This window comes from Musa acuminata, chromosome BXJ2-5 (genome assembly GCF_036884655.1).
Source record: "Musa acuminata AAA Group cultivar baxijiao chromosome BXJ2-5, Cavendish_Baxijiao_AAA, whole genome shotgun sequence".
In the NCBI taxonomy this organism is placed as follows: Eukaryota; Viridiplantae; Streptophyta; class Magnoliopsida; order Zingiberales; family Musaceae; genus Musa; species Musa acuminata.
The window spans coordinates 1,307,210-1,334,063 of record NC_088342.1 but is presented as its reverse complement, the minus strand read 5'-3'; the positions used below and the strand labels follow the sequence as shown (position 1 = coordinate 1,334,063).

General features: G+C 38.5%; 4 protein-coding genes across 6 annotated transcripts; 1 reads left to right on the top strand and 3 right to left on the bottom strand.

Annotated features, from left to right (window-relative positions):
- Positions 1-2,514: 2,514 nt before the first annotated feature.
- On the bottom strand, positions 2,515-11,601 carry LOC103983556 (uncharacterized). Its single transcript, XM_009400788.3, has 10 exons — positions 11,451-11,601; positions 11,221-11,325; positions 9,401-9,462; positions 9,225-9,308; positions 9,096-9,127; positions 8,876-8,957; positions 8,291-8,519; positions 6,170-6,397; positions 4,173-4,465; positions 2,515-3,136 (listed from the first exon to the last, which is right to left on the bottom strand). The coding sequence occupies exons 1-10, from the start codon at positions 11,472-11,474 to the stop codon at positions 2,779-2,781; spliced, it is 1,497 nt and encodes a 498-aa protein (XP_009399063.2). The 5' UTR covers positions 11,475-11,601; the 3' UTR covers positions 2,515-2,778.
- A 506-nt stretch (positions 11,602-12,107) lies between these two features.
- On the top strand, positions 12,108-13,794 carry LOC135611654 (trihelix transcription factor ASR3-like). The gene is made up of 2 exons (XM_065107292.1): positions 12,108-12,891; positions 13,080-13,794. The coding sequence occupies exons 1-2, from the start codon at positions 12,348-12,350 to the stop codon at positions 13,400-13,402; spliced, it is 867 nt and encodes a 288-aa protein (XP_064963364.1). The 5' UTR covers positions 12,108-12,347; the 3' UTR covers positions 13,403-13,794.
- A 1,447-nt stretch (positions 13,795-15,241) lies between these two features.
- Positions 15,242-17,223, bottom strand: LOC135612038 (probable aspartyl protease At4g16563). 2 transcript variants are annotated; one of them, XM_065107763.1, is made up of 2 exons: positions 15,856-17,223; positions 15,242-15,771 (listed from the first exon to the last, which is right to left on the bottom strand). In XM_065107763.1, the coding sequence occupies exons 1-2, from the start codon at positions 16,944-16,946 to the stop codon at positions 15,528-15,530; spliced, it is 1,335 nt and encodes a 444-aa protein (XP_064963835.1). In that variant the 5' UTR covers positions 16,947-17,223; the 3' UTR covers positions 15,242-15,527. The 2 variants fall into 2 exon arrangements, with proteins under 2 accessions (XP_064963835.1, XP_064963834.1); XM_065107762.1 differs by having other exon boundaries at positions 15,246-17,213.
- A 653-nt stretch (positions 17,224-17,876) lies between these two features.
- On the bottom strand, positions 17,877-22,930 carry NPR1D (BTB/POZ domain and ankyrin repeat-containing protein NPR2). Of its 2 annotated transcripts, none has more exons than XM_009400790.3 (4): positions 21,862-22,930; positions 19,764-20,556; positions 18,531-18,725; positions 17,877-18,400 (listed from the first exon to the last, which is right to left on the bottom strand). In XM_009400790.3, the coding sequence occupies exons 1-4, from the start codon at positions 22,435-22,437 to the stop codon at positions 18,165-18,167; spliced, it is 1,800 nt and encodes a 599-aa protein (XP_009399065.2). In that variant the 5' UTR covers positions 22,438-22,930; the 3' UTR covers positions 17,877-18,164. The 2 variants fall into 2 exon arrangements, with proteins under 2 accessions (XP_009399065.2, XP_009399066.2); XM_009400791.3 differs by having other exon boundaries at positions 19,764-20,511.
- Between the last annotated feature and the right edge of the window lie 3,924 nt (positions 22,931-26,854).

Here is a 26,854-nt window from a genome sequence, read left to right as displayed (position 1 = left end):
CAGGGTGACAACAATGAGGTTATCAATTAATCACCTAAGAATAGTCATGCCACCACTGGTGACACATAGGCAATGGGTGATCAGTGCACCATCGATGAGACCCACATGCCTATGTGAGGTGGAACGCAATGGCAATAATTGTGAAAGAGAATTAGAGTTTTTTTAAAAGAACATATCTACTCTAAAAAATCAAAAGAATTTCAATCTATGTCCTTCAAATTATTTTTCATTTATACCCTTTTGATTAAAAGTTTTCATTATATATCCTAAGAAAAATTATACTTTTATCCTTCAAAAATTAAAATTTTTTAACTTATAAGGGTTTCATATAGAATTAAAAAATAAATTATAATTTTCTTTTATAGTTTTTTCATATCACATATTGATAAAATTTTATATATGATAATTAAAACTCAAATTATTTTGTTATTATTGAACTATTTCAACATACAATAGATTGAAAATTTTTTTATAAATATTATTTTAAATTCATATCCCTAAGTTTTATCTAACTAACAACTATCAAAGTGACCTAAGATAATAAACTTATGGGATGTGAATTATAATAAATTATTTATCATTTATAAAATATTTTAAATTATATTTTAAATTATTGTATTAGTCTTGTTGCCACCAAGGTAGCTTAGACCAATAATTTATAAAAGTATATTAAAAAATAATCCTAAATGATATAAAAAATAATATTCACACATGTAATTAGGAGATTTAGATAATCCTAAAAGAGAATCTACTTCGAATAATTATGTGTTAGAGTCGAATGATATTGTTTTGGATATCATTGCAGTTGAGGATTATACATCTAAAGGTAATAATACTATTCTATAAGGATGATATCAACTATTCATAAATATTTTTTTGTGAAAACTAGATAAGACAATATTTCATCGTAAGGTGAAATAGAGATATTAATCCCAAAAGAGAATTACTTCAAATAATTATGTAATATAGTAGGATAATATTGTTTTGGACATCCTTGCAGTTTAGAGTTATATACCTAAATGTAACAATACTATTCCATAAGAATGGTATCAGTCATTTATAAATAATTTTTATAAATGCTAGATATGATAATTTTTCATTCGGTGAAACAAAGATGATATCAATAGTTCAATATTTATTAAAGAAAAATCAAAATTTTGATATTATATTATTTTATTATAATAACACTTTATTTTATTTTTATAAATGTCTCTATATTTTTTGAATTAAATTATTATTCAAATAACTATTAAAAGTTATGTGAAACAAATAATTAAGATAAATAATTGAGAAAGGTTTAAAAGACTCAATTTTATGACAAATAATAATAATATTTAGACTTCATTATAATCTACAACTAGCAACTGGAATATTTAAAAATCAAATTAAATTTGCTGATATTAGGAAATCATGGGTGGCATCATATACGTAGCGGAAGAATAAAAAACAAAAATCACAAATTTCCTATAGAAAAAGGTTCTCGTCGTCATGCCAAGATTGGTTTGCGAAAAACCCGCAAAATCAAAAACTATACATATATGAAAGATGTGTTACCTAGGGAGATCATATATCCTTGCAAATTTTTAGATCTAGGGGAGAGGATGAAGAAGGTCAGATGTCCTCATCTCTAGCGATGATCCACACGACAAATGCGACGAAGACGCTCCTCAAATCACTACATGATCTTTCTCTCCATGTGCACCATGTGATCAAGAAGAGATCGACCCTTCTTGATGTCCACACTGTTACGGACTTAACTGGAATTACCTAAGCCATGAGACACTATTAGGGTAAAGTCATGAACTTAGCTTGAGTTGCCTAAGTTGTGAAACGCCCTTGTACCAATTTCTTGGACTTAGCTGGGATGACCTAAGTTGTGACGCGCCCTTATGAGATGCGTCCTCAAAGGGTCAGCCGATTTACAACCTTCACTCAAGTCTCGAAGGACCTATAAAAGAGAAAATTGATTAATTCAAAAATGAGCGACGGACAAATCCCGATGTCTCGCGAAAAGAAAAACTTAATGTTTTATATTTATATTAAAAATAATATTAAATAATATAATATTATATTATCAATTATAAAAATTAATTTTTATCTTAAGATTTGATATAATCAGACTCAATTATCAAATCGCTAAATATACCATATCATTAGCTTCAGTATAATATTTTTAAAAAATAAAAACATATTAACACATTTATCCATACCCAAAATCAACCTTAAAAAACACATCAACAGCCATAAATATGTTTTCGAGTTGGAAAAATGTCTTATCAAACCACTTAAACGAATTAAATAGAATGATGGAATGCATTTCAGAACTTTCCAAAAGGTATGAATATGATCATCAGCAGTAATCACTCGGTTGCAGCTCCATACAAGCAATGTCTGGTAGACTGTACTTGCTCAATAACAGATAACATATACACATTTACATGAACATTAATTCCTCCATGATGCATAATTCAATCAATCATATTTCAGGCATGAATGATATTACCAACCAGGATCTGATGGTTGATATGATCAAGCCACATCTTGAATAGATGAAAAACCATTATTGACATTTGTATGTTTATCACCATTACAATGGTACACCCTCTTTCTGACACTATTTTTTAGATGTCCTGGTACTCTGTCCCTTGAATCTCTCAACGCAAAACTCAAGTTCCAAACATATGCCTAGGCATGTCACACCATAAATACTTTATTTGATGGTATAAACTGATTTGTCGCTCACAACCACCACAAAATTATTAAAAGAAGTACTCAGTATCAAGGTTGGTGAGTGTTCACTGCCAGCTGATGCGCATCAACCGTTGGATCAACAACACTAATGTCCAAGCTGCTTCCTTCTGCTTGAGGAGAGATTTCACGGACATCAGCTATCCTTGGGTCAGTAGGTCGGAAACCACTCCATTCAGCATCCCCGATTGAATGGATTTCAACTCCATCTTCTGCTAGCTGGACCACACTGTCTGCAGAAACTGGGACTACCCTTGAATCACTTAAGCAGGCTTTATCCACATCATCCTCCGATGAGTCGACATGCTTTGTCAATGGAAGGGTGTCATCAGCACCAGAGCATGACTCAGACCTTTCTTCACAGACCTGCTTTGTGTTGCTTTGCGATCTGTTAAGAATAGATGTGATATGTATTAGTTACTAATAATAATATTATATATATATATATATATGAGATCCGCTACATGGATATTGCTGCTTTATGTTCAATTATATATATATATATATATATATACAAGAACTGTAAATGAACTACATAACAGCATTAGGTAAAGAGCACACTCAATCACAAAGTAATCATAAGGTAAATAAAGCCTGGCTGTTGTACGATCAAGCATATCAAAAAACTAAAAAGGTGAAGCTATATTCCAGTTAAATCACATGAAAAATTCAATTACCAAGTCAAACCATAAATTGGAAACTAAAAAAACAGAAAATGGAAGTATATTAATTACCTTGTTGTTTCATGAATGATAGGTTCATAGTTTAATGAATGCCTGGTTGAAGTCAGAACAAGGAAATGATGATTGCAAGAACAAATGTACAAAGCGATACCAAAAGGAAAAAGTGTAGGTATGAGAGACTAAGACGTCTGGTGGCTTATTAAGGCTTTAACAGTTCAGATATATGAAATAGGTATTAAGGCTTTATTTTAAGGGACACCAACCAAGAGGGTAAAGCTCTTGTATCATCTAGAGGGAAAATGATAAAAATATTTTTTTCCTGAAATAATGGCTAGGAAATACCCCAGGAAGAGAACCTGGCCCAAAGCCTAGGCAACACCTTCACAGTCATCTAAACATAACCCCTTCCAGATGAACACCAAGTAAATCAAATTAATAAAAGATGTAAAGAAGCTTGCAATAACATAAGAAAAACCCCCTAAAGAAAAAGTCTCCAAAGAAACATTAAATAATGGTTGCTCCAATTTCCACTGTACATGAAGGAAGAAATATTTAAAATTCAATCCAAATATCAAAACTTAAGCAACTTGCCAAATGATTGGATTTCTACACATTTGCCACCTCATTCTACCCAGGAAAAAGTTTGAGATGGAGACCACATTTGCTGGAGTATAAACATTAGATAAAAATTGCAGACTGATGTATAAGAAATACTGTGGAAAGATGTGTCATGAAGCAAACCTCTCAACTTGTGATTGCAAAATATTGACAAGTGCCAAGAGATCCTCTTTTTCTTTTGCAGCAGCCAATGCTTTTTCTGAAGCATCTTTTATTCTTGCCTCAGCATCTGCCTCTAAAATCCTGGCCCTTTCTTCGGCTCTGACAACAGCTGCTTCTAGTACCACAGCTTGTTCTCTTGCTTTTGCAAGCTCTGAACGCCATAAATGTGCCTCCTGAAGAGCAGAGTCTCTCTGCTTGAGCAAAAGCTCTTTCTCTTTGCTTAGAGCCACTACTTTTTCTTCATATTCACTTATCTGAAAAATTGATAGCATCATGTTGTCAGAAGAAAATTTTCTTTAGGTAAGCGCCTCACTAGATTGCACATACAAACCTGGACAAATGCTAACAGATGCATAAGAATGATAAAAGTGGAATTCAAGAAGCTAAAAGAAAAGGTCCATCAGTGTTAAAACTGCTCCATTTTTCCTAACACCACAACCGAGGTGTTCCTTCCTACTTTTTCCTAATCAAAACTTACTTTCAAACTGATGCCACAAAGAACGACTAGCATGACAGTACGAATTCTTTAGTCTCTTCTCTGTCTCGAATGGAGAGGGGAGAAGCTACCGTGTACCTATGTAAGAATAAGAACTAGAAAAGGAAGTTTTGTTGTCTTACTGTTGTATTCCTGATGCAGGTTTAGTAACTAACATAAATGAAGCTGTTTATGATGAACAAGGATTTAATCAAAGCATATCCTGCTTATGCCAGTTGCCTGTTGGCATGCTGTGGGAACCCATGGCCAGTCAAGCTAGTTCATGTCACTTGTGCAACTTTAGTAATAAGTATAAAACAACTCTCTTGTTTTATGCCCATAAAGAAAATCAACCGATTAAGGCCAGTGGAACTTTTTGACTTCACAGAACAAGAATAAGAAGATACAGATCTTTATATCAGCAAATAAATTGACACGTGAGCTAAACTCCTGAAGCTACCAGCAAAGTATGAATATACAGCAATGTACAGGATGAACTACATAAACAGGTGTGAATATCCTCATGGTTTCCAAATGATGCAATTGGTGGTTGCAAGTGTATAAAAGCCTAATTCCTCCATGACATATGCAAATCTTTAAGGCCAGCTGTGTTCAAGAATAAATATCAAGAAAAGCTGTTCCATAATAAGTTTCAAGTTATTACTAATAACTGTTTTTTTCAATTGAGAATGTCAAAACAAAAAAAAATTGCATCTAAGAGATACTTAACATTACAAATGAACGAATTAGCTAAATCTACCAGTTTGTTAGATGAGGATATTCTGTTGGTTACAATATTTGATCTAATAAGTACATTCCCTTGACTAGTAGTAAAAGTCCATAAAGTTAGTTTGTCTTGAATTTAGTATGATAATGGTCCCTATTCCCTGACCTCATTATCCAACCAAAAGCTACCTGTGTTATTTTTACGCCGTTTGTGCGTTTCTATTTTTTCTTTGTGTTTCTTTAGGTGCAAGGCATGACTCGTACAATAATGCTTGTGTCAGTAATCGACAATAGTTGTTAGATACTAAAGAATTGCAAGCATAAAAATATTGCCTGCCAATTCAGTAACTATCTAGTAAGGTGCATAATGAAACAAGCATGACTAGATTGTTCTCTTATAGAGTTATGATTTTAATGATAATTTAAGGAATATCTACCAAATAGGAGGAATCTGTAAGCAAGCATGCAAATGTTAAAAAATTGATTTGTTAATAGAATGTAAACTTGACTCTTTTAGGACACACAATACATGGACCAACATAGCCAATCGATGCAAGGAAAAAGAAGTTCATTAACGACAAGATGAAGATATCAGAACATCTTCATTAGTTATATTAATTTCACTGATGTAGAGATACAGAGGTTCATCTCATCCACTTAATGAACAGGAAGTTTTCAAAAGCCAGCATGCATCATGGTTCCAGTTTACTAAACTATATAGGCCAAAAAAAAGGGAAAAAAGAAAAGTAATATTCACCTTAAGCTGGGATATCCCAAGTTTTTTCTCCGCATCCCTGGTTAGGCGCTCTATTTCCATGCATGCAAGTCTTCTCTCCTCATCCATTGCATGAGCAGCAGAGGCAGCAGCTTCTGCAGCTTCAGCAGTCTCTGTTAGCTTATCTGCTATCTCTTTTATGGTGGAATCTCGTGCACGAATATCCTTAGCTAGGTGCTGTAGTTCCTCATCTTTCACTCTTAAAGTTTCCTGTGGGAGCCAGGTAGAATATACGAAAAATAGTTAACTACAACAGTTTTAAAATGAAAGAGGATGTTGGAATTTGTTATTTCACAAAATAAATCACAAGATCTCTTTGTTTACTCAAGAACTGTTGAACTTTGAAAATATAAATGAACCTTAAAATTGCAAGAACAAGCAACAATGGGATGAAGTACTTATTAATTAAAGAGCAGAAGCCAGATCCTAATGGGGTCAAATCTTTTAAAAAAGAAGCTAGAGCAGGAGAATACATAACAAACTAGTGTTCCTCAGCATCAAGGGCAACTGCAAGTTGAAAGATAGCAATTGTTTCTTTGAGGAAGAATATCTTCTGATGGAAACTCAACCCTAGATGGCTTGCCAATATCCTTCTAACCATGGTTCGCCTTACCGGTCTGTATCGGTGTACCGACCAACTATTAGTACAGTACGTACTGAGTTGTACCGAGCATACTGATACATGATACATAGAGGCATACTGATGTACTGTCCGTACCAGTCTCCTATCAGACCGGCACAGACAGCCCATACCGAGCAGTCCACTGTGGTATGATGAACCTTGCTGCCAACCACCTTCTTAGTTATCGCATTTTGGGGATAATATGAAAGTGCAAAACAAAACTAGTAATCACTTGTCACAGACAGGAAAGCTACTGAGAGAACCTGTGAACTCCTTTCCAATTAGCCTTGTGAAAGGTTACCACCTTGAGCAATTAGCCTTGTTTATTGAGAATTGATCCAGCCAACATGATTTTGACCACCTTAATTTTCTATCAATTTCTATAGTTCTGGCTAACTGCCCCAATCATTTTCAACTCTACAAAGTTACCTTTTGTGCATGGAGCTCCTTAAATACCCAATGCTCCCAATCTGTGAAAAATTTTAGTCTTATTACTCAATTCAAATTTCTTTAACATACAAATGATCCTACACTAGAAACACCTTACAAATTTAGTTCATAATGTAATCAAAACTTCATTTTCTTAATTTTTGCCTGACATTTAAAACAAGAATGGTTGTAAATGGTCAGAGTGAGTATGCCTATTAGTTTATCGTTTACTTACAAACTGGACCCTCAGTTTACCGTCCTACATCCATGAAAGTATACAAGCTCAGAAATATTTAACTGAATCTCATACTCTAACTGAACCCTCAATTTACCATCCTATTTCTGTGAAGATATATGTCATAAGCTTGTATCTACCAACTAATACGTAGAATCAATCAATAATTCATATACAGGACCAATATTGGTTTTGATAACTTATTGAACTAGTATAATAATAAAATACTGGTCAGTATGCTAACCTGTACTGTCTAGTACTATTGAATAAAATAATACAACAACAACAACAACAAAGCCATATATCTAAAATAATAAAAATAAAAATGCATATTTATCAATAGACATTTCAATACCAGTACTTATTTAAACCAATACATATCAGTTGGTACGTAATGGTTTGGACGGTGTTTAAATCCTTGCTCTTGACCTCCAAATCTTCTTACAAATATTAAGACATAGCACTAAAAGAATAACATCAGCCATTTCATATTACAAGGATTTCTATTGTGGTCAGTAGCTATTCCAATGTCAATTCACCAACTTTCAGTTTGCTATTATAAACCTTAACCACCATGCAAACCATATGCCATCTAATTTTGGATTGACGGATATCAACTCATAAAATCATCACATGCACTATAGTATCAAAAGGTTCATATAAGCGAAGAGAAACCCTGTAAAAATTTAAACAAGAACATTAAAATGAGACATCACTAGCGATCAAACTGGTAACTACAAGGCATTTATATTCCATTATTGCAGATATAAAATGTCCCTATGACATCTGGTTTATATAACATCAAATCTGTAGGTACCTTCATAATTGTAAGATCATCAAGATGACCTTCATTTGGCTTATTAGCCACCAAGCCCAGAGCTGCTCTCATGGATATCTTCATTGCTGCTTCAATTTCTTTTGATGCTTCCATTGCAGTTGAGTTAGCAGCTGCAACCACGGTAGCAACTGTTCCTAATTTTGTAGGGCCATTACCGGTCAAGTTATTCACTGCCTCTCTATGAGCCCGTAGCACCAGCTGAGTGGCACTGGTCATTGGACAAAATCAACAAATGACAAACCAGACATGATAAAACAGATATTGAAACAGACTGAATATCGAAAAGTTTGAAACTTGAATAAGCATAATATTGCCACTTCAGAACTCAGATAAGTCCACCTGAACTCAAATAAGCATACCAAATTTGAGAACTTCCTGGTGCTAATTTAAAGTTAAATGCTCTTAAAACAGGATTCAAGTTATGTGCAGTGGTTAATGGATATTAAATAATTCTACAGTCTGCATAACTGGCGACTATAATATAACAGCAGATATTAATATTTAGTCAGGTATTTGACACATTGATCTACAAGATAATGCAAAGTTTAAGCTCCACAAGCTTACTGCAAAGTGGATACCCAAGCTCTTGCAGCACCAGGTGTTTCAGCACAAAGGAAATACTCTTTCTTCTGAGGAGTTCCAATGTCTGAAAATTTAGTCAAGAAATTGAAACAGATTTATTACCTAATCCCAGCAATAATATGAAATTTTGATTGATGATAAGTCAATGAGCAATAAGAAGTATTTCATATGTTGTCAAATTAAGATCGAGGTAAATGGATACAGAAGCAGCAACCATCATACTTTTGCAGCCCACTGCAGAGAGGAAAAAAAGATTAGAGAATTTTTATGCTCAAACCTAAGAAGTGAATAAGGCAAAATTAAAATATGATTTTATATATGACAATCTTACTGGAAATTTACAGGGGAGATAGTGATTGTGCTGTTCAAATCAAAAATGATGGTCCCCTTCATAACTGCTTCATTTCTTCGAGTCCTATGCCAAGAGACGGTAATCTTTGACAATCCAAAAAACACAAAGTGGTTCTAAAGTAAAAAATTATCCTCAAAAAAGCCATTTTATCATACTTGTATTCCATCTTTCCAGTTGTTGGATCTAAGATAACCCATCTCTCATTCCATTTCCTTAGCTGAGCGGTAGAAGAGAGAATTATTTCAACTTTAATCAAAAGACTCAATGCTCAAAAGAAATTATATACATACAGAACAGTCAATACAACTGTGACTCACAATGTCAATAGGTAATATGAAGTAGTCGATTGTGATACACAAATAAAACCAAATTATAGCATATTTTACTTCCTCACAGGTAATATGAAACAGTGGAATATGATACACAAATAAAACCAAAATATAGCACGTTTTACCTCATCACAGCTGAATTCTTTTACTAAAAACAACATTAAATTTGTAAGCACCATTCCTTTGGTCATGTACATCTGAGACTCACAATGTCAATAGGTAACATGAAACAAATGAAATGGAATACACATATAAATTAATATGTATGATATTTTACTTAGCTATATTTTTTTTACTAAAATCAACACTAAATGTCTAAGTGAACATGCACCTCAGTGCAACACTAATGATGAACCTTGGCGACCTGAATGAGCACAGTTCAAATCAGAGAAACAGCCGTTTTATTTGAAGGGGTAAGGCTGGATATATTGGGTTCACCTTTTTCAACATCAAATGTGTAAGCAACATGCTTTTCCCACGTATCTGGAAGACTTCATGAGTGTTTACCGACAGGAGTTCTTGAGAACCCATTAAATACATAGGTAATCAACTCCAAACTTCTATGATGCACATATTAATACATATATTTCAAATGATAAAACACAACTGTAATAAATTTCCTTTGCAGCATGGCAGACCAATATATTGAATTTTTTATCAAATCTAGAGTATCTTAAATTCTACATTCACCTGTTTGTTCCAGATTGAGTCAGTCATTCTTGACCAACTTCCAGAAACTACAGTTATACCTGAGTCCAAGCAGCAAATGTTGTATATTTGATATTTTTGTGATTCACAAAAGTAATGTGACTTCTCCATTGAACTTGAACGTTACTACGATACCAATCAAATCAACTCGGTCTGGATACCAACACAATCTGTGAACATATTTGCATTCTTGTTCTCTAGTGCAACAAGCTACAATGTGTAACTATGTAAATGGCATGCGTACTCATGATACAGCAAAGAACTTTATCAGTAGCCACTTCAACTCTAGGATAATACATTTCTATAGCTTCCTACTTATATCCTGCGTCAATTGTATAATATTCCAAACAATGCTCTCTCAACATCATCACTTATGTATATTTCCAAAAGAGGTTAATATATCAAATACAGGAAGCTGGTGACATCATAACAACTGATAACAACAACAAAACAGATTGTGGAGAATCTGCATGTGATGGTCCTGGCAGATTTGCAAGGAACACAACTATAAAATCTTTAAGTAAAATGGGAAGACCACTCAAAAATCCTTCAAGAACAACTGAGGAGGACGTAATATCAACAGAACAGGCTTACGCAACGCATAGTGAGGTCCTAGAGCATGTATAAATGTGAACAAGTTACGGTCATAAGATGTCTTTAAGGCTTTCTACCATGTCCTTTCCTTGATCAGGTTTGTATATCTAGCATGCACTACCACAACTCGTGAATTAAGAAGGCAATGCCTCATTCTCCCAGATGAAGTATAAAATTCCAAAAACCCTAAATGTTCAAGAAAACAATATAGGATCCAAGATTCGACCTGATGAATATAAAAACAACATCAAAGTGTCGTAAATTTCCAACTTCGAACAAAACAGAGCAGAAAATGGCACTGAAACAAGAATTTCAAGAACAACAAGAGATCCGAGGAGCCACACCGTCTCCGATCGTTTGAGAAGCGGGCCCTGCAGCAGGTACCTCCCCGATCCCGACGTAAGCTGGCGCTTGATCCTCTCCAAGCTGCTCTCAGTGCTTTCAACCCTCTGGAATGACCAAAAAATAAAGCCCCAAAAACATGTGGTGTTTTTTGCGCGTGAGATAGATCAAAAAGGAGCGAGCGACAACCCTAATCGGAGACCGAAAACACCAAGATCCAGAAATAACGTACCGCGGAGCTCCCGTTGGAGGCCATCCCAAGGGAGATTGCCGGACTGGATCTGCCGCGAGAGGACAATGAGGGTTTCGGGGGAAATTTTGAGGCGATTGCCAGAAGAGAGAGGGAGGGAGGGGGTTTGTGGTCCAATCTGCAGGTCGCCTTCAAGACCAGCGGTTGGCGTTAATGATATATCCGATACGAATATATCGCCTGTTATTTTCGTGCAACCTTTTGTGGCAGTCGTTATATGGCTAAAACAAAGAGTTACTAAATTCATTTCAAAATTAAAAATATATGAGAAAATTCTCAGAACGGACCTTTTTATTTTATTTTCATAGCGTCGCTATCTTTAGCATTTTACTCGTCATGATCGCCTGTTTGCTTCTTCCACAATCCATCTCATCATCATAATTGCCATCGTCTTTTATGATTGTCCCTTTGCCTACGTTCTATCGTAAGATCTCAGTACCTTCTCACCCTCCTCATCGTTGCTTACTAAGACACTGTTGCATCGCGTAACTTCATCTTCCCTCCATCGCATGACAATGCAAGTACAATTAATTGATTGTGGTGCATCCCCAATTATGAGGTAAGACATTGGAACAGCGATATCATTTATTGTCAGTTTTTATTACATCAGTAATGCGGTGGGCGGTGAGAATTTTTCTTTCACCAATGCCATCAGAAATATATATATATATATATATTCTTATGATGTTCTTGTCATCTTCTCTCTTCCCAGTGAGGCTTGGAGGTTGAAGACTCCGTGAGACCCATAAGCCGTGTTCCTTTTTCTCTTCCTGCTTGTTATTTTATCTGCATGCGATCACCAACCTATGTTCCTTTGTCTGCGCTCTTCTACTTCATCTGCATGCGATCCATAGCCTCACAACGAAAAGACACGAGGAGATGGAGAAGAATGTTTTCGTTGTGGTGGGAAGAGGAGACAAAAGTAGGGAGTACAGGAAAGGGAACTGGACGCTCGACGAGACGATGGTTCTGATCCAGGCAAAGAAGATGGATTGCGAGAGGAGGGAGCAGAGGTTGAAGGAGCTGCCTCGAGGCAGCAGCGGTAGACCGCAAGAGATGAGGTGGAAATGGGTGGAGGATCGCTGCTGGGGACGTGGCTGCTACAGGAGCCAAAACCAGTGCAACGACAGGTGGGACAATCTCATGAGGGATTACAACAAGGTCAGAGCATACGAGACGAGCCCGAGCGTCGGAGGAAACCCAGATTTATCTTATTGGAACCTCGAGAAGAACGATAGGAAGGAAAGGAATCTGCCCTCCAATGTCTTGCCTGAGGTATATGAAGCTTTAACCGAGGTAGTGCAGAGGAAGAGGAGCGGTGCTGCATCTGGCCCCCCTGGAAGACCAATGGAAGAGAAGCGGAGACGCGGCCCAGGTGCAGGATCACCAGCTCCACTACATGCTCGACCGGTGACCACCACAGGTTCGACACTCTGTCTCGCGTAAATAGTTGTTTCAGAGAGCATCAAAATGTTGCTGATCACTCAAAAGTCTGTAGCTCTCTTTCCTCTGCTGCTAATGCTTTTAGCAATCTACCTGCTTGGTCATATTGTGATCTTTCTTCCTTTACATTGCTATTGGTCTGTATTCTGGCTTGCTGTGATAGCTCAGATTCCGAAGATAGTGAGCATCCAATCTCACCGCAAAGAAAGAGGAAAAGAGGAGAAGGAAGCAGCAGCAACACCCTCGAGCTCAGTTCTGCAATCATGAAATGTGCTTCCATTATGGGAGAGGCACTCCAAGCAGGTGAGAAGCAGGAGGAGGTGAGGCACAAGGATCTCATAAGCATAGAGAGGAGGAAGGCCAAACTTGAGGAGTCGAAGTCAGTGATGGGTATGCAGTCCATGGACGGCTTGGCTGCTGCCATCAACATGCTTGCCAGCTCAATCCTTGGTTTAGTCACTGGCAGGGTGCAGAAGCTCCAGAATAAATGAACAAGAACATGGCCATAAATGTCAAGCACTGGGCCAGGGGAGGGGGAGGGGAAAAGGAAAAGGGTGGCTTTGTTGTGCATTCACCACTGGTTTGGAATCATTGCAGGAAACCTCATCTTTGATCACCCATTCTTACTTCCAATCATGAATCATACTGGGCCTGTGGGAATCTCTGCTGTGACTCTCATGTCATGATTGCTTTAGAAGAAGCTCATGGAGGAAGATGCTCTCTGTGTATACCACATTCGAAACAGTGTCACGAAAGTGATTGTGTTAGTGCAGAGAGATTTGAGATACTGAACAACTAAATCTCCTTAGAGGAGAGGTGGCATTTACTTTGTGTCAGAGATGCTTTGTTTTGTTGATTGAGAGAACCACTGTCCTGTGTGGAATGGGTGAGGTTTGTGAGATGGATGCATAGCAGTTCAATCTATCTTTCTTCTTGCCAAGTTTTATTGGCCTGTCTAATATGACATTTCTTGCCTTTTCAATATTTTAAAGTTATGTCACGAATTTTGTTAATTTTATCTAAATCATATGAGATTTTTATATATTCATTCGGAAAAGATCAACTTAAGAACCTTTTAACATAGGGTTGTCAAACCTATTATAAATCCTTTATGTACTGTACAAAAACATGAATAAAATCAAAAAATATAAACATACATAAATACTACACTAAACACTCTTTATACGGACTTGTTCACGAGATTGTGCCCAGAAGGATTTATCTCAGATCTAGTACCATAGATTAGAAGTCAACTGGAATAAAATTATTTAGTTGTATAGATGTAGTAGCAAAGTATCAATGTTTATCTTGATAATCATATCATCTGTATAATCTAATTGATCAAGATTCATGACTGTAGAATGTTTGCACCCAGCAAGTACATTTGTAACTTTAGAGAACTCATACATCATTTTTTGAGTATCATATATCAGTTTGTTTAAACAAAAATAAATGATAATAATACATGGTATTAATGGATTTTCACATGTAAAAAGGTCCAATCTTAGGATCTCAAGAAAGAGAAAAGACTTAAGATGATCCAATTAAATTAGCGTTGGGAGTTCTGGTTCACAGACCACTTTGAAGGGAAGAACAGTAGGCTTCACCCAAATAAACATATAAAGGCCTTTTTCTCCTCATTTTCTCTTGTTACTTATGGTATATACTGTTGTGCACTAAGTTTAGCCTAAGAATGATCTGCCATTTGTGCAGAAGAAATTAACAGTCAGTTTCTCCATCCCCTGTTATGATTCCAACAATTAGTTCTGTGAAGTAAAAACATGTGTCTTGTTCTATGCATCATCCAGTTTATAGCTCCTTTGTGTAGTCTCATGGATGTAGGAAGCAAGCTGCGAATACTTAATGTGTTTTCAGGTCAAACATTCATTGAATTCCCCAATCATTTACAAGAATATGGTGTTTTTATGGTTCTGAAATCTTTCATAAAGTTAAATTCACTGTCATGCTTATGATCCATGAACAATCATTTGCATGTACTTCTTGCATTTAAATATGTCAACATCATAATATTATATATTTTCTGAAATTAAGTTGGACAGCTTCAGCAGCAGTTTATTCTGTGGCAGTGGCTTTACACAGCATGGGCATAAGAATATATTGGCACCTTTATCTGGTTAATTACAAAAGCAAAGTAGATTGAAGATTCTTTCTTTTTCTTTGTCTTTTTCAGTGAATTAAGCAGACAGACCCATTCTTATGCAGTTCCTGCATCAATACTTTGTTAGCTGCTCTAACCCAACCAAATATTCTTGTTTAGTTTGATGAGCAAACACCATTTTCTTAGGAGGTCACAGTTAAGTAATCAGAAGAAAGAGATGATTCAACTGATTCAAACACAATACTTTGAGTTAACAATCCCTCACCAACTCACACTGACACATGATTGGTTTGTCTTCCAATAATCCATAGATTGTTTACATGATTGCATCATCACTTCAGACAATGAGAAAACTTCCACTCATCACCTCAATCCTTCCAAAGAAGTGCCATGTCTGTCCAATGGTAGAAAGTTGAAGACTCTTCAGGGCTCCACAGCCACACTTTCTTCTTCTTCTCCACTTCTTATTCTAACTGGAAAGCTCGAAGAATCGACAGCTACTTCTGATGGAGCCCGTATCTGGCAGCAGAAGAAGCACAGTCCATAGGCTGGAAGCCGATTCGCTCCTTCTCCAAGTCATACACAACCTCCATGTTCTGCTGCTGAAAGCTCCCAAAGACACCAGCTGGACCGTAGCCCCCATCATCCATTATCTGGAAGAGAAAGCACTTCACCACCATGGAGCCCCTGGGAGCACTCATTGCGTAGAAGCAGTTATCCTTCGGCAACGAGAGCTTCACACTGTTCAGGAAGTGAAAGGTAATTGAGGGGAGATTGTCCGAACAGGAGCCATCGGAGCAAGGAGTCTCGTAACAGAGATCGAACCCGGTTCTCCGCTCGTACTCGTTCGATCTCGTGTACACGATCGTCGACTCCATCTTCGAGAGGAGGAGAGAGTAGAACGGCTCCGGCAGGTGAGTGTAGGTCGTCCCAGAGTCGATCAGCATCCCCCCATTGCCTTCTGGATCGAAGCTTCTGAGGTTCGATGGTGCAATGGCCATGGTGTCGTTGCCGATGCTTATGCCCTCTAGTCCGATGTAGTAGTAGTTGGGGTACGTCGGGCTCTTCAACATAGGGGTGAAGAGGAAGTACTCCTTGGAGGAGATTGCAAGACTCCCTACGACCAAAGGGCTGGTGAAGTTGGGGTTGTCGACGTACTTGAACGCCAAGAAGCAGTGAGAGAAGCCCTTTCGGAGGAAGCCGAGCTGCGAGGGAAGGGAGAGTGCACCCTTCCCAAACCCCGCGATGCCGATGGGCTCCCTGAACGTGGAACCGACGCACCCGAAGCAAAAGCTTGCGACCTCTCTGGTGGCAGCACTCGACTGGGTGTGGACTCTCAGGGTGTCCCTCGTGAGGCTGCCGACGACCAGCCCTCCTGCGCCATACGTGTAGGAGAAGGAAGGGCATGGCCGGGGACAGCCGCCGCTCACGAGGGTGCTGATGGAGCACCCAGCCACGGCGCATGGGTCGTAGGGGTTGTCGGAGCTGTGGACGTCAGCGCACAGGGGGCTGGTGCACAGGTCTCGCAGCGACGAGGAAGAGTAAGAGGGAGAGAAGGCGGCGATCAGCTTGTGGTGGCGGTAGTCGTCGCAGTTCATGCACTCGAAGGAGATGTTCCCACAGGGGACCCAAGTGAGGTCGCTCCCGGTGTCCATGTAGACCGGGATGACTTGCGGTGGCGTGCCCAGGTTCAAGGAAATCAGATAGCCATCTCTGAATCCTCTGAGAGGCTCGATCATGTCCGTGGTCACAGCTGCAACTCGAGGAGGTGAGACAGCTCTGACATGGGTCAGACCCAGTACCAGTGAGCCATGGCCCTTGTCACCGGCTGCATGGAGGAGGGAGAACAATGTGGTGGCAAGGAGAAGAAAGAGGGAAACCGTGGTGGTGGTGGTCTGGGGAATGAACAGCGCCATTCCTCTCGGTGTCGTCTTCGACGGGAATTGAGATGCGATGAGGAGGGTCTTTATAGGCAATGAACGGTGGTGGAAGCCGTGATCTGTGTGGTCTGATGTAGATAGAGAGGAACCGGATGAGGGAGGACATGGACTGCAGAGGGGGCCCTTCAAGGAGGAGAAGGAATGCGCATGCTCCGTTGCAGGTTCTCTTTCTTCCTTGCTTAGCTGCGCCCACTGCTGCTTGTTTCAGGGGAAGGAGGACAGGGAATGGGGTAGGCAGGCACTGACACAAACCCTATTTAAGCATTAACTTTGTAAAGGTGGAGGGTGATGGATCGGAGGAGATGCTCACGTTGTTTAGTTCCTGCGTTGGTGGTGGTTTGTACAGATGTAAATGGGGAGTAAAACATCAAGGTAAGGAGGTACCTAAGTTCCATGCTTCAATCTCCCTGGACATGTATTTTGTTGAATCAAAAGGTTCATGAAATATATCATATCACAAAATTTTTACACTGATTTAGAAATCCACATATGAAGACCCTAAAATTGTCAGATTTTTTTCTTTTTCCCAACTACAAACCAAACTTAAAAGCAACTATACATGGAGATTATTATCAGACACCAACATATGTGCAAATTGGATGGTTTCCTATGCACTCCCAATCATGTATGAGATACCTGAATAACCCCATAGTCAATACAAAATATGAGAGATCAGTTGGCTGAGATTGATGAAATACCTGAATAGGAAGACCTACAAATTGCATTGAGGACCATCTCAAGCATCTGCAAATAACTGCAATAATTGAACTGTAGAAAATGCATTGGAAGGACCATATCATGTCACACACAGAATTTGATTCTGATCAAATTTAGAGCAAAATCATCGAACCGTAAGACCGAGGTCAACATGATCTTCATCTCAGCAAAAGAAAAAAACCCAAGAAGTGATGCAAAAAGATGCATATTATTCTGGTAATTATTTGTTCAAAGAAAGAGTTCTACACGCAAACAAAAAGGCGAGACAAATACAGCAGGCTCCTGCCTCTGGTAGCGGCAGAAAACAGCATTCTTTCTGATAATTATTGATCTTGCTGCATGGTCTTCGGTCCAGACATTTATGGTAAACTCGTCTAAAAGAACTTCCTATATGCCATATTTTTCTCGAAAACTATTGTACATGTACATCACAAAATCCCTACAACGTCAGTTTGTTACAGGCTTGTGATGATTTGTTTAATCCTTAGGCAGCGATGAGGACGACAAGGATGACAACCCTGACAGCAAGCTCCCGGCCTTGTCCTTGCTGAATGCCTTCCTGACATCCTCTTTGAGCTCACAGAAGCGCAACTTTTTGATCTTCTGCTCATCAGGGCTGCCCTTCTGGAGGTAGAACAGATCAGGCAAGTCATCCTCCAGGAACTTATCTAGCACTTGTGAACAGTTGGGAAAATAGCGGCGACCCAATTCCACTGCCAATCATGTGCATGAGTATCAATTTGCAATATATTACAACATTATAAACAATAATCACAAAAAGAAAAAAAATCATGTGGACGAGGAGAAAACAATTGTTGGCAGAAACTGGTCATATCAAATCACCTGTTTTCATCAAGGTATCTACCCTGGTGCGCAGCCTCTTATTTTGCACTACAGGTGTCTCATTCAAGTCGACATCCCTCAGGTTACTAGAGCTCCTAGATTTATAAAGACCAGTAAATTCAGAAGTGGTGTCCGCATGTGCTATTTCCATGGCTACCTTGGCTTCAGCAGGAAAGAACAATCTCGCAAATGCAACTGAACAGTAAAATGATCAAAATTAGCAAGTGTCCTCCGGTAACACGAGTGGATCAATCTAATAGTAAAATAGTGGTATCTGTCTTTTCCTAGATAGTGCACATTCTCATATACAATTTTGGCTACAGCAGTAATCTTCAAAGAATTATCAGTTTACTAAAGAGCACATCGTTAAAATAAATGATTTAGGACCTGAATTTTGATGTCAGAAATCGGTTAGTGGTTAATTGGATTGGCATTTTGAGACAAAGTTATTTTTTAAGTATATAAAAAAAAAAGAAATATTAAATATAAAAAAGCTAAAATAAAATGAATCAAGGAATTCACAAAACCAAAGTAATTTGGGCACAAGAATGATACAAATCAAAACTAAATTTTGATGCTCATCCAATGGATATAAATAGGATATAAAACCATTACATTTCTGATATAAATGGTTTATTTTTGGAGGGTAATTTTCAACAAGCGAAATCATAAAGAGCTTCACCACAAGTGGACAGCTCAAAGGTATAAAGTATTGGCTTATGAAAGCCAAAATTCATCCGACTTGGTCAATCTGCATAAGGAAAACTCAAGATTGGCTCCTCACAGGTTTCACCACATTTGGGATTTCAATAGCCGATACAGCCAAGTATTTTGTGTCTTGACCTAGACTACTAGCTATTATCTAACTGCAATTAGAGATGAACTGGATAAAGCAAGCGATGCCTGGTGCTAGCCAACTATAAAAGCCATAGAATCTTACTGCCCAAAACTAAATCAGACTTGAAGATGCAACAAAAGCAACCAGCATTTATGTGACCTCCTCCTGCTCCTCTATCATAATTTGGAATGACAAGATGGGGCCAGGACTTGTCGAAAAGGCAATAATTATTTTAAAGATAATTATAGAATCATATAAGACAGATGTATATAATATTGTAGATATACTTTCAATGTACAGGTGAAAGACACCCTGCAAAGAAGATAATATTGAACAAATATATTTCAAAGAAGACGACTGATACTTGTATCACCATTTTCCCACAAAAGACTTACCTCTGTTTTCAAGGTAAAGAAGCTTCATGTGTATATCATCAGCCAACAACGGTGATGTAACGGCGTCTTCTCCAACCATGGGGTTTCTTCTCACCTCTCTCTCTAGAATATCAATGCATAACTTATTTTTATTTGACTCTTGTCCCTGCTCTGTCTTTGTAAAGTAATCTTTTGCCCTAGTTAGTCTCCTGCATATCCTAACAGCATTTTGACCATCAGCTGTTGTTTCTAATGCAGAGGCACCTTTTGTGAGAAGTGACACGATCACCTTGGGCTCTCTTCTCATTGCAGCCACATGAAGTGGTGTGTATCCTTTATCGTTCTTCAAGTTCACATTGGCTGACCCAAGGTCTAACAACTCAGCGATGACTTTGGAATCACAGTAAGCAGCCGCATAGTGCAGAGCATATGTATCATCAAGAGTGACTCCAGACTCATTCAAGAGCAACTTTACGAGTTCAACATCATCTGAATCCAGGGCTCTGTGGATTCTTTTAATTCTTTTCTCATGGACAGGATCCACAGTGACATTAGATTCCTTGGGCTGGGATTTGCGGCGCAATGATCTAATTTCATCAGTTACTTCTTGTGGGAGCTTCTTCTCAAGAGCAATATCATCAAGATCTGACCTAGCTACTCTTTGTACACAGTGAGTGAGCAACTGGTTAAGCTTTGAGTGGGAAGCAACCTGAAGGATAGGGATTACATCTTCCACCAGAGCCTTCTCAACAAAATTCAGAAGTCGACGCTGTGCATTACAGAAAGAAGAACAAGTTGGCTCCGCAGCAGTAAACTGAAGGCAAAGATTGTGGATGCAGACCAAGATTGTATATAAGCAAATAACTTTTGGATGAAAGATATAAGATTAGCTCAATGTGGATATTGACATATACGAGCCAATAGGCGGTCACAAAATCAACTCAGAAGGGAAACAAAATTCTGTAATCTGCCTGATCTTTCTCACAACAGTATGTACGGTCATATTCCCTTTTATTCATCGCACAATTTTCATTAATAATAAATTTCCAAAAATGCATTTTTTTCATGAGTCTACACTACTTGTGTGACTTCATTAATTAGTCATCTCAAGACAATAGCACCTCTCCCAAACAGTTCCCTTTTTCTCTGTATCTCGATCACGTTTGCACTTTGGGTACTTGTAAAACTATAGATGCAATTTTCAGTAATGCTCTCTAGATTTTACTGACCCAAAAAATTTCATGCAAGTCCTAATTAAGACTTCAAACTATGGAGATTGCAAATTCTCGTTTCTGTAAAACTCTTCATTTTGGACACTTAATTAGTGATGTTTTAAAGTAGTTCTTGAGTCAATCAAAACGGATCTAATGGCTGCTGCTGCTGCACAACAGCAGTAATCACGTGGTACTGAAAATAAATCTTGTAGTTGGAAAATAAAAATTAATTTTCGCATACAATCTATTTATTGAGAAACTTGCAACTTGCAAGAACTCATGGACTTATAATCATAACCGAGAGCCAAAAAACTCCACCATCTTAAGTATCAATAATGATTCCTGGTGTCTGATAAAACCTTTTATCACCTCCCTATCCGAACAACTAAATGTCCATTGATGTCATCAATCCTGGTTTTCCTTGAGAGCATAAGCCATCGCAATATCGTCCCAACTAATTCACTTTTCCTTCATCCATTGTCCTACTTAACATAAATTTGCTCATGTCTTTCATCAGATCCCACAGGAGTTCATCTCATGTGTGTATGGAAACTTGAGGCAGAAATCAAATGTTATATAGAGACAGGGGTTAAGCATCTTGTTTCTCAAAAATTGCATCATAGAATCACACCTCATCGTCCTACTCAACAGTATGCAATCAGGAAATCAATTGCTTCATCTACCTAAGCTCAAAATTTAAACTAGCGATAACTCTCACCATAAGAATATCCGGCACTAGATCTCATAGACAAGATAAAACAATCACTGATTTCTTGCTCCCTCTCAGGCTCACAAATTCTAAATCTCATGGCATCTCTATCTCCCATGTTAGAGGGTCATACTCATCGGTCATATACATAACATAAAAGACTATCTGAAGGAAGGCAATAAGCTAAAAGACAAACCTGTAAGAGTGAGACAAGCTCGGCGATCTGAAAGACAGAAGACGCATACATGAGCTCAACGGCGAAGCCAATTGCCGGCGGGCACGAGTCGTGCGCGCAGAACCTGTCGACGCAGATCGACACGTCCTGTGGGGCTGGTTTCAGCTTGCCCGTGTACAGATAGCTCAAGAAGACCATGAAGGCCTCCCGGCCAACCCGGCCACCGGGGACCAGCTCGTCCATGTCGAACCTGGGCTTCCCCTCCCGCGGAGCCCCTCCGCTTCCTTCCCGCGAGAAAAGCTCGCGGAAGAACCGGCTCCGCGCTGCCAGGATGCAGCGGTGTACGCCAACAGGGGCCCCTTCGACCATGATCTCAGCGTCGGTGCAGTCGAACTCGGTGTCCACGAGGAGGCGCTCGAGATTGGAGCTCAGCTTGCTGAGGCTCAAGACCTCGAGGTTCGTCCCGCCGTCGGGCGCTGCGTGCTGGACCGGGGGGTTAGGGGCGGCGACGGGAGCATGGTAGGCACTCGAGCAATTGGAGAGGTAGGAGGAGGAGGCGAAGCTTATGGTAGACGAAGGCTCCGTGGCATTAGGCATGGCGTAGAAGCCCAGATTCCTACAATCTTGCTCCTAAAGATCCAAGATCCGGACTATCTCACATCCTATGCTTCCAAAAACCGATCTTTTCTCGGCAAATTTCCGCAGATATCACCTACTCCAATCCAAAATCCAACCTTGTTGATCCAGGACCTTATACACGGACAATTGCTGCTAAGAGCGTCGAAATTCGAAGCGCAGAGAAGAAATCTCAATCAAAAAGACACCTTTCTCGCAGTAATTCCACCAAAAACCCAATAATCACTGGGGCAATAAACCGATCAAGCCGTCAATACCAACAGAATCAAAGCGGAAAACGAGAGAAACCCATCGAAATCCACCAAAAGTTCAGCGGAAACCAAGACATGCACCCACAAAACGGATTCGTACTTCCGCGGCGATCAGAAATGCGATCTCTACAGTGGGATGTCCGCGAACTCTTTCGCTAGATTTCAGGGATATGGCTCTCTCTCTCTCTCTCTCTCTGGGGGAGGAGGCGTGGGGCGGTGACCGGACTTTGATGGTTGCCGTTAGATGCTGAAGTCGCGGGGTGACGTGTGGGATGTCGTCACCACCCGGTAGTAGGGCTGGATGACGTTGCGTATATCATCGCAGCTTACTTTGGGGGCGATAAGTTTCTACTCACCACGTATTTAAATATTTTCTTTTTTGTGGCTAAATAAAGTATCTCCCACTAATTTCCACGTCATAAATTTATACTTATATATTATTATTATTATCATTTTCATCTATTGATTTATTAACCTTCATATAATCATATTTATCCTCTTATTTAGCAGGAGATTAAATCGGAGCCTCACGTGGCACCCCGACAATCCACGTGACGGACACGTGAACTTGATCTCGGTAAGAGGAAGCTCAGAAACGGAGAGGGACAGCGCCGACGTGTCTACCGCCCATTGGTTATCCATCTCCCACCGCAGCACGACCGACTTCTTCTGTCTGTTTCCCCTCACCATCTCGGTGACTTCACCGGATTCCCTCCAAGCGTGGCCAACCGCGAGGGGCAGCGAGTGAGCTCACGGAGAGGAGCGAGAAGTGTGGCGACCTCCTTCGGTGCGCGGATCGGACCGATGACCGCGTTTCTGAATCGTCACATTCTTCGCTGCTGATGTCGTGGTGACCGCATGATTTCGGAGGCCAAGTGGTGATGCTCACCGCAGGTGATTGGCTGCGGAAGAATAAACAAAGATCAAAGAGAGGAGCGTTGCGTGTCGCCGACTTGCTATATATATATATATATATATATATATTATATATTCGAGCTCGATTATATATAAAAGACTTCATGTGAAGTTGGTTTATTTCTTTTCTTTATTTTAGTCGTGTGTTTTTTATTTTTTGGAGGAATATAAAATTATTGGATCTTTTCATCTCATATGCCCTTTTGCTTTTCATGAGAGAGATGAAGCGAGAGAAAAAGAAGAGAATAAGTAAAGGAAAAGTATAGATGCTTTAATCATCAATATTTTATTTCGCATGATTTGATGTTTTAGATATTGGAATGATATCAATCATAAAAACTAGATCGATGCGAGTCTCATACATGTCGATACATCGATACATCGATTTTTATTCTTCCAATATTTTAGAATTATTCTTACCATCTCATCTTAATTTTTAACCAATCTGTTGTTATGATTAATGATTCTTTTGGATGAAAGGATAATTTATGATAAATATCTTGATGTATTCGATCAATTATATTTATTTCGGATTTTTAACATTGGGAGGAGACAATTCCAATGTGGCCAAATGGCATTCCTATACACAAATAGGGTTGAACTTGTTTTTGTTCCTTCAAATTTACTTCCAATGTGGTCAAGAGGGATTTTTTTTTTCTAAAATAAATTAATTTTAATTACATTAAATGACATATAAGATATGCAATGGTACGTTAATCATAAGATGTTTCAATAGATAAAGATGTTCTGAATAGAAAATTATAGATAAGTTTTGAGTTTTCAGACGATATGTCTTATAATTAAAAGTTGTTTTCAAAAGACATTCCAACATATTTCAATTATTTACACATATATTCTCTTTGCCATGACCCAATGCATTCTAATATGTGCTTTTCAAATATTATATCATGGATTAAATTTAATATATATTATCATAATCTTTTCGTAATTATTCTTTGTTCGATTTCATCTTGTACATGAATATAAGGGGTTAATTAGTTATATTTAGCATCTCGATCCCTATATTTTCATAAATTATATTGAAATTCATATACTTAGAATGTAAAATATTTAATTTTATTTTTTCTTATATTATCGATTCTATTGATAAAAATATCGTACGTGCTTGATGATAAACTAAAGTGAGATAGAGTCAGCACGTACTCAGTGATAACCTCTACGGTATTTTCGAGTCGATGTAAGAAGAAACAAGATTAAATATTTTATTTTCATAAGTATAAAAATCTTAATATAATTTTTAAAAATATAAAAATTAAAAATATTAAAGATAATTAATGAAAAAAGAAATATAATTAGCTCAAATATACGAATTTGTTCTCGAAGATTTTACGATGGACATAGATGCACGAGCGAGGATTCGAGAGATGATAGTACTTTTGGAGCGTTACTTGTCATCTCTAAATGGTGAGATCGACTGTCGATGCATAGTGTTCTTTCTTCCCGGTGGCAGCAGCACCACGTGAGCTGATTCCCACCACCTGCACAAGACGTAAGACCGGCACTGTGAGCGCACAGCACAAGCTCGCGGCCTTTGGCTCGAAGACTAGTGTTTCCGAGCTCGCGTCTTAACGCAGCCACGGGATGGATGAGGGCGATGGCGCGTGCAGGAATGGCCCCGACGACCCATCGCCCCAGCATCATCGTCACCTTCCATTCCGTTCCAGGATGTCCTGAGCCGAGCCTGCACGGAGCTCCTCCGGTCCCATCACGGTGATGCTACTGATGACCACACACCACCATCTCCATTGATTGCGGTGGTTGCTGCTGCATCTCCCAGAAACAGTAGCGGTCTCCGTTCTACAGTTTTGATCGTCCCCATCTCTACTGTTTGGGGGTTCCCAACGATTGTAGCATATTATTGTCAAGTAACATTAAACATCGGCCAATTACATACTATCTTTTATAGTACTATTTTAGCATATCAATTCTTATATTTTTAAAATATTATATTAATATCTTTATAATTATGAAAGTATAATATCTAAATTTATTTATCATATCATCGTCAATTTTATTAACGTAAATATAAAAATAAAAAAAAATTAATATTTCAGTTAATAGTGACGAACGGTGAAAGAGTCATTGAACGATTACATCGATGTCAACGTAGATATAAAGTGACCCTCATCTCTCATCATTGTTCTTCTCATCCAACAACCACTGATGATCCCTAGCAATATTATCATCCATTATTATGTTTTTATTGATAAAACTAACATCGTTAAGGTAAATGAACATAGATGTTTCAGTTTTATAAGATAATATAACTTTTCAAAGTATAATGACCAAAATACTAAAAATAACTAGATCCATTACTCGATATAATAATGCATCGACCAACTGAAATATCTTAGTATCATTTGACTTAATAATGAATGATGTACCATAAAATGATTATTTTATAGTCAATGGGAGGTAGAATATCCCTTTCCGGGAGTTGGAGTGTTATATGTTTCTTTTGCCATGAACATTTTGTTGAGCCAATTAGCAATCACTCCATCTGCCCTTTTCTGATGGGCGGGCTTCGTCACTGATAACAAAGGTGCAGATATAACATTTATGCACAGTTTTGAGGTTGTTGGGAGTCAGATGGAAGTCTTACCAAAGGATGACAGCAAACACAGCTTTGTCCCACTGCTCTGAGATCAACAACCACTTTCTTCACAAGAGGATGCTGCTGTTCTCCATATGTCACATTTGCCCAATACCCAACAATAAGTGCATTCCATACCATACCATACCAAGAAACTAGTGATGCCACTTTTATGTTTGACCAATAATTACCAGAGCATCATCCACCACTGTCTATGATTGCTGCCTTTGGATGTAAACTGGACAGCTTGTGTCCAACTTGGCACCATACCAACTTGTTCTTGGCATCCTGAGTTCTAAGGAGGATGGTAGAAATAAGTTCATGAGTGGTCTGATGGTAACTGTGGTCACTGCACTAGTTTTCTGTTTTCTTACTTGACATCATGATGCCAAAACAACACAAAAACCCTACTTTTTCATGAATGTGAAAAGTGCAGACAAGAGAAAACTTGCATCTAAAAACAATTAGGTACAAACTTGGAGAGAATACATATTATGCTGCAATGATATTTAAAATCTACATATTATGCTACATCAGATTAAAATCTTTCCAGTAAATCCAGTAGAACTGTATACCCTGAAAATACCTGACCTACTGT

Coding starts and splice junctions, on each gene's coding strand:
- LOC103983556 (XM_009400788.3), bottom strand. CDS start 11,474: ATGGCCTCCAACGGGAGCTCCGCG. Junction 9,463..11,220: donor TTCTCAAACGATCGGAGACG/GTGTGGCTCCTC, acceptor TCTACCGCTCAG/CTAAGGAAATGGAATGAGAG. Junction 3,137..4,172: donor TTGCAATCACAAGTTGAGAG/GTTTGCTTCATG, acceptor TATTCTTAACAG/ATCGCAAAGCAACACAAAGC.
- LOC135611654 (XM_065107292.1), top strand. CDS start 12,348: ATGGAGAAGAATGTTTTCGTTGTGGTGGGAAGAGGAGACAAAAGTAGG. Junction 12,892..13,079: donor TCGACCGGTGACCACCACAG/GTTCGACACTCT, acceptor GTGATAGCTCAG/ATTCCGAAGATAGTGAGCAT.
- LOC135612038 (XM_065107762.1), bottom strand. CDS start 16,946: ATGGCGCTGTTCATTCCCCAGACCACCACCACCACGGTTTCCCTCTTT.
- NPR1D (XM_009400790.3), bottom strand. CDS start 22,437: ATGCCTAATGCCACGGAGCCTTCGTCTACCATAAGCTTCGCCTCCTCC. Junction 18,726..19,763: donor TCTTTACCTTGAAAACAGAG/GTAAGTCTTTTG, acceptor TTTACTGTTCAG/TTGCATTTGCGAGATTGTTC. Junction 18,401..18,530: donor AGATACCTTGATGAAAACAG/GTGATTTGATAT, acceptor CATGATTGGCAG/TGGAATTGGGTCGCCGCTAT.